This window comes from Syngnathoides biaculeatus, chromosome 11 (genome assembly GCF_019802595.1).
Source record: "Syngnathoides biaculeatus isolate LvHL_M chromosome 11, ASM1980259v1, whole genome shotgun sequence".
NCBI lineage: Eukaryota > Metazoa > Chordata > Actinopteri > Syngnathiformes > Syngnathidae > Syngnathoides > Syngnathoides biaculeatus.
In genome coordinates this window covers 8,575,522-8,588,203 of record NC_084650.1, presented here as the reverse complement: position 1 = coordinate 8,588,203, position 12,682 = coordinate 8,575,522, and the positions used below count along the sequence as shown (strand labels likewise).

The 12,682-nt window shown below is 44.1% G+C and overlaps 1 protein-coding gene across 21 annotated transcripts in view; it reads left to right on the top strand.

Annotated features, from left to right (window-relative positions):
- Positions 1-12,682, top strand: part of tctn1 (tectonic family member 1) — a 125,742-nt gene that overhangs the window by 86,564 nt on the left and 26,496 nt on the right. For all 21 annotated transcript variants that reach the window (XR_009797272.1, XR_009797271.1, XM_061836088.1 and 18 more), the window contains 3 exons: positions 3,822-3,842; positions 11,987-12,121; positions 12,187-12,312. Coding sequence is in view for 19 of the 21 variants with exons in the window: in XM_061836088.1 (XP_061692072.1) it covers positions 3,822-3,842; positions 11,987-12,121; positions 12,187-12,312 (282 nt within the window). In the remaining 2 variants the exon portion in view is untranslated. The remainder of the gene's footprint in view (positions 1-3,821; positions 3,843-11,986; positions 12,122-12,186; positions 12,313-12,682) is intronic.

The following is a 12,682-nucleotide window of genomic DNA, read 5'->3' as shown; positions in this document are numbered from 1 at the left end:
TGTCATCGCTTATCAAGTCAAGTTATGTTTTCATGTTTTGCCATGATTTTTGGATCAAGCATTCGTGATTTTTTAGCCTAAATGAATGATAACTGGCAAAAAAAGGGCGGCACCATGTGCTGGAGACGTAGTAAAAATCTTTTTCTTTTCCTTTTGGCTTGTCCAGTGATTGGTTGCCACAGCGTGTCATTTTTGCCATCGAAGCCGATCTCCTGCATCTTTCTCTCTAACACTCCCCCCGTCATGTCTTCCCTCACAACATCCATCTACCTTCTTTTTGGTCTTCCTCTCGCTCTTTTGCCTGGCAGCGCACCCTTCTACCAATACGCTACTCTGCTCAACTCTCTCGCCTCTGGACATGTCCAAACCATCGAAGTCTTCTCTCTCAAACCTCATCTCCAAAACATCAACTTTGGCTGTCCCTCTTATGAGCTCATTTATAATCTTATCCAACCTTCTCACTCCTAGAGAGAACCTCAACATCTTCATTTCTGCCACCTTCAGCTCTGCTTCCTGTTGTCTCTTGAGTGCCACCATCTCTAATCTGTACAACATGGCTGGCCTCACCACTGTTTTATAAATGTTGCCCTTCATCCTAGCAGAAACTCTCATCACAAAACCCACCAGCCACCTTCCGCCAGCTGTTCCAACCTGTTTGGACCCGTTTCTTTACTTCCTTACCCCACTTTCCATTGCTCTGGATTGTTGACCCTAAATATTTGAAGTCACCTCTGCTTATCGCCTTTGTTCTTAAAAGTGGGAACTAGCACACTATTCCTCCATTCTTTAGGCATCTTCTCGTCTCGGAGTATTCCGTTGAATAAATTGGTGAAAAACTCCAGCCACCTCTCCAGATTGCTTCCATACCTCCACTTGTATGCCATCAGGACATATTTCCATTTTTCATCCTGTTCAGTGCCTTTCTAACCTCCTCCCCCTTATTAATCATTGCCACTTCCTGGTCATTCACACTCATTTTTGTCATTCATTAACTTCTCAAATTATTCTTTCCATCTACTTAGCACACTACTGGCACCACTCAACATATTTCCATCGCTATCCTTGACTTGCTTCACATCTTTCCCATCTCTATTCCTTTGTCTGGCCAACCTGTAGAGCCTTTTCTCCTTCTTTCATATCCAACCTGGTGTACATGTCGTCATATACCTCTTGTTTAGCCTTCGCCACCTCTACTCTCTCTGATGTCGCATCTCATTGTATTCCTTTCGATTCTCCTCAGTCTTCTCGGTGTCCAAATTATTCTTTGCTAACCTCTTTTCTTGTATGACTTCCTGTATTTTGGTGTTTCAACACCAAGTCTCCATCTCCCCTTTCATACCAGAAGACACACCAAGTACTCTACCTGCCTGTCTCTGATTACCTTGGCTGTAGTAGTCCAGTATTCCGGGAGCTCCTCGTGTCTATTGAGAGCTTGTCTCTTTCCGAGAGGCCACATATCATTCTTCCTTTCTCAGCTTCCACCACCTGCTTCTCTGCTCTACCTTTGTCTTCTTAAAGCCCGGCTGTCATCCCTATAAACATTCTAAAATAGATATTATGAAAAATACATATAACAGTATTCACTTCAATGTCAAAACGAAAAAAAAGTGAGGGGAGAGCGCGTCATCCATGCACAAAGTTGCGCAATTGAGTGTCCCTCGACATCCAAGTGGTCGCCATATTAGTTGCGTCCTCTGTCCTTGACGTCATCGTCACTTCTGCCGTTGAAAACGTGCAGTGCCTGCTACTATGGAAGCTGAACAACAGATATTTGCATTTTTCCGAAGCCTCTTCTGCGGTGCTGCTTTAGTTACAGTCGAGCCGGGGCGCTTTATGCACGCACACGACTGAATAACGCATTCTTGGCTGGGTTCTTCAGAGCCGCCCCCGTCGCAAAGCCCGACGCGCAGCCTTCGCAGAAGCTGTGACCGCCGAACGCGGCGCCTCAGCCGGTGTGGCTGAGTTTCTGCGCCTGTGGTGGCATATAAGGAGGAGGTGGAGCCTAGCTATGTTGCTTTTAGGGGTATGTTCAAAGTTACCGCAGTACTCGATGAACACTATCGAGACATTGTTGGCTGGGCGACGCACAAATCGACACATTTCATACGCGGATCTTTTGCTACGTTATGAGAGAGACTGATTACGTGCTCCGCTCCAAACTATTTTTTTTTTTGGAGCTGCATACGCACCTACCTGGCATTTGGAACCCACGAAGCTCTCGTCCTCTGCACCCATGCAATCCATTTTTCACAACGAACAGGGTCTCTTTCAAGCTTATGAAGGGTAATTCCATTCTCCCGGGTGTTCAAGCAATGTCCAGCAATGCAATGTGCTGGAATTTTGGCTAACATGAAGGAACAACGAGCTACCTTCCCGGAGGTAAAACTAATGGAAACAAACGAGTCCACTAGGGGGCGCCTCTGTCCTGTACGTCACTTCCTGCTTCTTCTCGAAAACAAATCCCTCGAGAGGATTTTCATGGCGGGAGTTACAAAAAGCTGTGTACGTCAAAATCATGTTCTGTGCTGAAAAAACATGGGACCATATTGGCTGTGGGTTTTTCATTAATAATATACCAAAAATCATCCATTTGACAACACTTGACCTTTAATCTTCCTACCTACCACCATGGTCATCCTGCACACCACCATCCGATGCTGTCGAGCGACACTCTTCCCTACTACTACCTTACAGTCAGTAACCTTCAGATTACGTTGTCTGCACAAAATGCAATTTTCATCCTTTTTGCAAAGTCCACCACATCTGTCATCAAAGTTCCTTTCCTGGATGCCATACTTACTCACTACTTTATCACCCCTGTTTCCTTCACCAACATGTCCATTACAGTCTGCACCAATCACAACTCTGTTTGGGATGCTCCGAACCACTTCATTTTGTTCCTTCCAGAATTTTTCTTTCAACTCTAGGTCATATCCTACTTGTGGAGCATAGCCGCTAATCGCGTTATAGATAACACCCTCAATTTCAAGTTTCAGCTTCATCACTCGATCTGATCTTCTTTTCATCTCCAAGACATTCTTAGCCAGCTCTTCCTTTAAAATAACCCTGACTCAATTTCACTTCCCGTCTACTCCGTGGTAAAATAATTTAAATCCTGCTCCTAAACATCCAGCCTTACTACCTTTCCACCTGCTCTCTTGGATTTACAACATGTCAACCTTTCTTTGACTCATCATGTCAACCAACTCCTGAGGTCTTCCTTTCATAGTCCCAACATTGAAAGTCCCAACACTCCATTGTAGGCTCTGTGCATTCCTCTTCCGACGAATACGCTTTTCTCCTCTTCTTTGTCTTTGACCTGCAGTAGCTGAATTTCTACTGATGTCCTGCAGGTGAACAGTGCCGGGGGCGGGCATTGTTAACCCGGGCCACGACCGATCTGGTATGGTATTCTTTAGATAAACGTCATATTTGTTTGGCACAGTTTTACGCCAAATGCCCTTACTGACGCAATCCTCTGCATTTATCCGGGCTTTGGACTGGCCCACAGATTGGACTGTGCCCCCACAGGGCTGCATCAGACGGAGTAACAATATTTTGTAAAAAAAAGGGAAAAAAAAAAAGACATACCAACGCTCTTTCTAAAATGCAGGGAATCGGAACCACAACATTGTTTTTTGTTTTGCCTTTTTAGTTTCATACAATAAATAGTCTTCCTTTTTGGGTTACTGCATATGTTGACATTCATGAAGTACATCATGTGGCTGCAATTTGTAGCCTTCTGGTGTGTGCGTGACTGCGTGTGCATCCAAGCAAATAAGAGTGTTATTTTATTTTTTGTTTTTATTTTGTTGTTACAGGCTAAGAATGAAGATGCTGCTGTGAGTATGCCCCTTTTGTATTCTGGGGAAAAATTACAGCAAAATTGTGAGGTCAAATTGTTAAAAATGTTGCCATACCATCCATCCATCCATTTTCTACCGCTTATCCGGGTCAGGTTGCGGGGAAAGCAGCTTCAGCAGCAGTCACTCACGTTTGAAAAATATACAGGTGTGGTCAGTCATGTTCGCAGATAAAGTTGCAGGTGTGATTAGGTATGGAATCTCAAGACCTTAGAATAATTTACTAGGTTAATATAACATAACTGTAAATTAAAAATAAAATAAAGAAATACATCATTAAAATAGAAAACAAAAACTCTGAAATAATAATTTCCAATTTCAACTAATAGAAGAACATGATATAAAATGGTATTTAAAATTTTTCATCAATAAAAATTCTTGATCTGACAAACTTTATCTGAAGAAAAGTTAAATGCACTCATCTATCAAGGATTGAACGCGAACGCTCAATACCCGCAATGTTTTGAAAATACTGAACGTTTAGTTCAACATAATAGGATTAAGTGGCAACAAGCTAGCGATACATTGTACCAAACATTCCTGTCGGCAGTCGTGATGTATTGTTAAAATCTGTCGGAATTTACGTCAGTATCGATATTTTCTATCTATTGATGAAAGCTAGCAGTAGATGATCTATAGCTTCCTAAAGCGTGAAGAGGGGAAAAGTTTTCAACATCAAGATAACACGTACCACGGGGAAAACGACCGTTAGAATTTAGATTAAGTCAAAGTAAATCACAACCTCATCCGTATTATAGTTAGCGGGGGTGCACGCGCGCTACACCGCGACTGCAGTAAATAGGAGGACGGCTTGCTAGAATGCGCCTTTATGTGCGTCCGCTCGACGTATTGGCCACACCTGAATCAAGCGACAAGGTGGATGATAGTCGAACGTCTCTTTTTTTTCACACAATCAACCAAAACTGCCTCACAATCGACGCATTGAGTACCCCAGATGTAACTGAATTTACTTTGACATAGCTCATTATGTTAATGACTTTCAACATAAATGCGCCCACAGAACTTGAAGAAGCTCTGAACATGCACTCTTGCCATTACTTCCGGAGGTGGAATTTTAACATTCGACAGTCTCATCCTGTACTTTCTCCTTTGGCTTTTGACCAGACCTGTTTTACTCAAAAAAGAGAAAAATTCATCCAGTTTCACCACTTTTTCTTCTATTATTCACATAGCACGACATTCATTAAAGCAACAGAACTTTTTTTTTTTTTATTCCTTTTACCATTATTATCGAGAGTAAACACAAACAGCGTGCTCTATGTAGCCCAGACTGTGTGGGTGGGGGGCGGAGTCAGGTAAGCGAGCAGGAGACCGTGTGCTTCGATGTTTTTTTAAAAAAAAGAGTCAGGCTGTGCTTCACTGCGCTGAGAATATCTATGTATTTCTCCTCGTAACAAATTTTACTCGTGTGATTTTTCGTGCTCGACTGTGCAGATTTGCGAGGGCAAAGGTGCGTGAGGGCGGTCCCGCCCGTCAAATGTGAGTGACTGCAGCAGGGATACCCAGACATCCCTTTCCCCAGCCATTCTTCCAACTCTTCCGGAGGGATCCCGAGGCACTCCCAGGCCAGCCGAATGACATAGTCTCTCCGGCATGTCCTGGGTCGTCCCCAGGGTGTCTTTCCAGCGGGACATGCCCGGAACACCTCACCGGGGAGTGTCAGGGAAGCATCCAGATCAGATTCCCCAGCCACCTCATCAAGCTCCTCTAAATGCGGAGGAGCAGCAGCTCAACACTGAGCTCCTCCCGGTTGACCGAGGTTCTCACGCTAACTCTAAGGGAGAGCCTAGACACTCTGTGGAGGAAACTCACTTAGGTTGCTTGTATCAGAGGTCTTGTTCTTTCGGTCACGACCCACATCTCGTGTCCATCGGTGAGGGGAGGAATGTAGATCAACTGGTAAAGCGAGAGCATCGCCTTTCAATTTAGCTCTCTCTTTCCAGCAACGGAACGATACAAAGTCTGGATCAGTGCAGACGCTGTACCCATCTGGCTATCGATCTCCCGCTCTATTCTTCCCTCACTTGTGAACAAGACCCCAAGATACTTGAACTCCTCCACTTGGGGCAGGATCTAATCCCCGACCCGTAGAGAGCACGCCACCCTTTCCCGACTGAGGACCATTGTCTCAGATTTGGAGGTGCTGATTCTCATTTAAGCCGCTTCACACTCGGCTGTGAACCGCTCCACTTAGAATTGGAGATCACGGCTTGATGAAGTCAACAGAACCACATCATCTGCAAAGAGTAGAGTTTCTCTCTATAAAAGTTATGAACAAAATTGGTGACAAAAGGCAGCCTTAGTGAAGTCCAACTCTAACCGGAAACGTTTCAGACTTATTTCTGGCAATGCAGACTAAACTCTAGCACTGGTCGTACAGGAACAAAACAGCCTGTATCAAGGGTCTCGGTACGCGGTATACTCCCGAAGAACCCTTCACAGGACTTTCTCAGGGACACGATTGAACACCTTCTCCAAATCCACAAAACACATGTAGACTGGTTGGGCATGCACCCTCGAGGATCCTGCCGAGCGTTTAGAGCTGGTCCACTGTTCCAAGGCCAGGAGAAAAACCACAAACCTCCTCCTGAATCTGAGATTTAACTTCCTGACGGACCCTCCTCTCCAGCACCCCTGAATAGACCTTTCCAGGGAAGCTGAGGAGTCTGATTCCCCCTATAGTTGGAACCACCCTCCGATCCCCCTTCTTAAAAAGGGGGACCACCCCAGTCTGCCAATCCAGAGGCACTGTCCCCAATGTCCATGCAATGTTGCCGAGGCGTGTCAACCAGGACAACATCCAGAGCCTTTAGGAACTCCGGGTGAATCTCATCCACCCCCAGGGCCCTGCCACCAAGGAGCTTTTTAACCACATCAGTGACCTCAACCCCAGAGATAGTCACCATCAGGTGGTGATCAGTGACAGCTCTGCCCCTCTCTTCACCCGAGTGTCCGGGACATGCGGTTGCAAGTCTGATGACACGTCAACAAAACATGTCATCATTGAACTGCCACCCAGGGTGTCCTGGTGCCAAGTGCACATCTGGACACCCTAATGCCTGAGCATTGTGTTCGTGATGGACAATCCGTGCATCCATTGCAGAAGTTCGATCATAGAACTCGATCATGCCCTTCCAGGTCTCAAGCCTTTATGGGGGGGGCATAAGTCAGTGCAAACTGTAGGCCGGTTCCAAGCCCAGAGGAATGCAGAGGGTTATGCAAGAAGCAGCATCCGTCTTTAAGCTTTTCCAAACAAATATGAGCATCATCTAAAGTACAGGTGTCAAACTCATTTTTGTCGAGGCCCACATTGTCGTTTCAATTTCACACAGAGGTCCATTATGACCATGAGGCGTCATCATATTCTTTCATGTCAACAAAAAATTGAGTGATAACTAGTTTTCAAATCAGAAGAATAAAATTTTGCTCAACTATTGAGCAGATTACTGTAAAAAGGGGATTTGTCGCAGAAAAATGCCAGATCTCAACATTACCATTACCACTATGACCATTTTGAATTTTTGTTCAGATTTGAGCAAAAATCATGGAAGATGACACATGTGATTTCCTTTCGTGGGCCACATAAAATTACAGGACAGGCCACATCTAGCCCCCAGGCCTTGAGTTTGAGAAATCCATTCCGGATCTGTCGTAACCCAGGTTATCAAAGTCTGCCCCCTGGCACCGTTAAACTGCAGAGCGACGCTGGAAATTCAGATCCAGTGGGTCGAAGATTAGAGAGAGGAGGAAAGCTAATTCTTCGGCAGAAAGAGAAGAGGGAAGCATAAAGCCTTACAACTGAATGTGGTAACTTTGAATGTTGGGACTATGACAGGGAAAGTTCAGGAGGTGGATAAAATGATTAAGAGAAAGCAGGAATATTCCTGGAGCAGTTTACCAATGAGAGAAAATCTCACCATATTAAAAACCAATGGGATTTTCCCAAAACTGATGACAACAATGGGATTATTTTTCATATATGCTTTTTATTATACTTATTCATGTTGCAGTCATTTTAATGCATATGAAAGAGAAATAAATAGGTAATACTTAAACTCTCACTGTGTTTTTCTTCCATGTGTTCAAATAATGTGGACTAGATTTGTTAAAACATATCCAGCAAGTTTGACTAAATTTGGAAACTGGTCTCCATGATATTTATTTATTAAAGACCACAGTGTCGCAGTTGACCTGACAGTAGTCATGGGAGAAAGTTTTGTGGTCGGATGAGATCAAAATGGAACGTTTTGGTTATAATTCCATTAACCGTGTCTGGAGGAAGACGAATGAGGAATTCCATCCCAAGAACACCATCTCTACTGTGAAGCATGGGGTTAGGAGCATCATGCTTTGGGGTGTTTTTCTGCACGTGGCACAGGACGACTGCACTGTATTAAGGAGAGGATGACCGTGGCCATGTATTGTGAGATTTTGGGGAACAACCTCTTTCCCTCAGTCAGAGCATTAAAGATGGGTCGGGTCTGGGTCTTTCAACATGACAATGACCCGAAGCACATAGCCAGGAAAACCAAGTAGTGGCTCTGTAAGAAGCATATCAAGGTTCTGGCGTGGCCTAGACCAGACCTAAACCCAATAGAAAATTTTCGGCGGGAGCTGAAACTCCGTGTTTCTCAGCGACAGCCCAGAAACCTGTCTGTCTAGAGAAGATCTGTGTGGAGGATTGGGCCAAAATTGCTCCTGCAGTGTGTGCAGACCTGGTAAACAACTACAGGAAATGTTTGACCTCTGAAATTGCAGACAAAGGCTCCTGTACCAAATATTAACATTGGCTTCCTCAGGTGTTCAAATACTTACTTGCAGCTGTATCACACAGAATAAATCATTAAAAAAAATCATACATTATGATTTCTGGGTTTTTCTTTTTAGATTATCTCTCTCACAGTGGACATGTACCTACGATGAAAATTTCAGACCTCTCCATGATGTCTAAGTGGGAGAACTTGCAAAATAGCACGGTGTTCAAATACTTATTTTCTTCACTGTAAGAGGACACAAACACTGCATGGCCATAATGGGTATACAAGATTTGCCTTCTCAGAGGAATCTCATTTGAGTTATGAAACTCGAGTCAAATTTTCATTTTCAACAGACTGTTGTACTTAGAAAAAGGAAAAGCTTCCTTAACCATCCAATACACAACCTTCAGACATGTAATGATACTTCGTTCTTCTGTAGTTTTTCTCCCTCGACACTGCGTCTAAAACTTTCTCGAGCTAATGGTGCAGCAACAGCTTTTTCGTGATCTCATGATGAAATGTGTTGGGTGATTGTGGTGGTTTTAAAATTATCAGTGCCCTTGCTCGTACTATTTATAAGATTTTCACTTCTACAGAGCGAACAGTACGTCTTATTAAGGTCGCTACCGTACTTCAGCCATTCACCATACTCAGTCACCAGCTGCTTTGAAAGTTCAAAGGTTTTCCGGAAGTAGTTGTCTGGGCAAGGCCTGTCACTGCATCTGTCAGTCCATGTTCTTCACTGATATTCTGTGGATTTTCATTGTTCTGTGGACTTACAGTGCCCGTACAAGTGAAGGGACGTTTAATGCCTTTGTCATCCGTCTGTGGCGGGGGAGCTCGTTTTTTTTAGGTGGCATTTTGTAGTTACAAGCAACAGCACCACTTGTACTCAGTAGCAGACCGCATGCATGATCACAACATACCTCACTGTCAAAAGTTGGTCGATCTGTGGGTTTACGATATTGAGTCGGAAATACTTTGCGTGGGGATTTCTGAGTGCTTGGACAAGACAAGCAAACATGGTGGTTGTTATCAACCTCCCTGTTGCTTGTGCAGTCTATTTTGTCAGATTATTTTAACCTCTCTATTAAATGTGTGCTCATCGTGTAAAAGAGTCAGTGTGATGTTGATAATAGTCAATGTGATAATTTAACACGTAAGTCAAATTTTTATGCGACTTTCTGAATTTTAATGCACGAATATCACAGAATTGTGCCCTTCAATTATCCCTGAGAAAGGTTGATATACAGTATTATGCATCCAAGAGAGCAGGTGGAAAGGCAGCAAGGCTTGAAGTTTAGGGGCTGGGTTTAAATTATTTTACCATGGTGAAGATGGAAAGAGAAATGGAGTCAGGGTTATTTTAAAGGAAGAGTTAGCTAAGAATGTCTTGGTGGTGAAAAGAGTATCAGATCAAGTTGATGGGCCACAAAATGAATTTATAGGAAGTACTGGAGGCTTGACACAGGGCGGAAGTGAATATTTGCGTGCAAAAGTATGGTTTTATGCTTGCTATATATGCATTACTTTCCTTGAGGATATTAGTTGAAAAGTACAGAGAAGGTCAGAAGGTGCTACATTTTGTCTTTGGGGATCTGAAGAAAGCCGATGACAGATTACCAATTAAGGAACTGTAGAACTGCATGCAGAAGTCTAGAGTGGCAGAGAAGTATGTTAGAATAATCCTGTACACAGCACATATCGTATGAGCGCAGCAGAACTCTGGTGAGGTATGCCGTAGGTGTTCATTCATTAATTTTTTATTGCTTATCCGAGGTTTGCTCGTGGGGGCAGTAGATTTAACAGGGATGCCCAAACTTCCCGTTCCCCAGCAACCTTTCCCAATCATCCTGGGAAAAGTCCTGTGGAGGGTTCTTGGGGTGTATGGGGTTCAGTCCCTGTACGGCTGGTGTGGGAGTTTGGTCTGCAGTCTTGGCAGTAAGTCGCAATCGTTTCCAGTGAGGGTTGGACTCTACCAACACTGATCTTTGAAAGTTCTGTTAACTTTCATTGACAGAATTTCCAGGCTCAGCTGAACTGCAGAAGGTGTCCAGTTTGGTGGACTCAGTATTGCATCTTTGCTTTTCATAGAGGTGGCACAGCTGTTGAGTATTGGCTTCATATTTCTGAGGACTGGGATTCTGATCCTGGCACTGCCAGTGTGGAGTTTGCATGTTCTCCCCATGTCTGCGCAGGTTTTCTCCGGGCACTCTGGTTTCCTCCTACATCCCAAAAACATGTTAATTTGTGAGTCTTAATTGTCCCCAGGTGTTTGTGAGTGTGACTGTTGTCTGTCTCTGTGTGCCCAGTGATTGGCTGGCAAACAGTTCAGGGTGTACCCCACCTACTGCCCGATGACAGCTCGGATTGGCTCTGGCACTCCCACGACCCTCATGACGATAAGCAGCTCAGAAAATAGATAGTTGGATGTTTTGAAAGTGATCTGGTTCTGTTGGCTTCATCAGGTCGTGATCTTCTACTCTAGAGCTGCTGATCCTCTGCATTGAGAGGACCCAGTTGAGGTGGTTCGAGCATCTGTTTAGGATGCCTTCATGACACCTCCCTGACGAGGTGTTTTTCCAGGCACATCCCACTAGGAGGAGATCCCAGGGACTATGTCTCCCAGCTTGCCTGGGATTGCCTCTGGATCCCCTCGGAAGAGTTGGAGGAAGTGACTGTGGAGAGGGAAGTCTGGGCTTCTCAACAAAAGATACTACTCCCGGGACCTGACCACTGATAAGCAGAAGAACATGGATGGCTGGGTCTTTCAAAGAGGTTGCTGGGTGCTGAGTTAGTGGCCAAAGATTTTTCGCTCAACAGTCAGCACATTTGACTCCCTATACATGATATAGCAGAACTGTGGAATCTAACACTACTGTGGTTGAGGGTGCAAAAGTATCACGGTAGTTATTTAACCCAAACCACAAAACCAGGCAGGTTACATCCTACATCAGTGACTTCCAGCTTGTTTGGAAACGTCTCTGAGGCATCATCGTAGTAAGAGCACAAGGAGTACTCTGATCTCTGATGTCCCGTCGTCAACGCAACTAATCAGTCTCAGCAGTTGCAGTGATGTCTCCACCAGTGAAATGGGACCGTTCTGCCTCTGTTACAGCTCAAATACTACCTCTGGAGGAAGTATATTCAGCGCCAGTTTCATTTATGTAGTACAGTGAGAAGGGAGAAGAAAAGATAGTATTTACAGGCTTTGTCAAAAAAGATTCTAAACAAAAGATGCTACAGCTTAGATCATCGGTCTTTGGAATATATTGTACAATGATACTTAATCCTGTTTTTAAAAAAAGACAATACGTGATTGTCCTTCGTATATATGATTCGCAGGTTGTTCCTGTGAAGATGGCATCGGTCGTCTTGCAGTCTTTCGATGGCATCCAAAATGAAGTTCAGATCGATGAAAATATGAGAAATATGACGCCATATGTCAATTCAAATATGTGCTCAAATGTTGTGTTGAAGGTGAGTATAACAAGTTTTTGACTAACAACAAATAGTTTAAACATTTATTTGTTTTGTTTTCTCAGGTTGTATACTTGGTGAAGTACAATATGGCAGGCCTAATCGTAAATGCTGGAGTGCATCTGCTGCTTGGGCATTTTCTTATTCCAGCACTTACCCTGGAACAGGAGTTTTCTGTCATTTTTCTTCAGGTACTATTACGCAATCTGCTATTTTTTCCCCACCTTAGCAATATATTATTTACAGAGTCACTAATGGTGTAGTGGTACACCACCCTTGGTGCAGACAGCGTGGGATTGATTCCTGCTCAGTGATGGTGTCGATATCTGCCCTGCGACTGGCTGTCGACCAGTTCAGGCTGTAGTCTGCCTTTCGCCCGAAGTTAGCTGGGATAGGCTCCATCTCTCTCCCCAGATAGATGCAGAGGATTGCGTCAGGAAGGGCATCCCCCGTAAAAACTGTGTCAAACAAATATGAGCATTCATCTGAGATGACACGCTGCGGCGACCCCTAACGGGACAAGCCAAAAGAAATGCATACTTACATACCAATATGTTATTC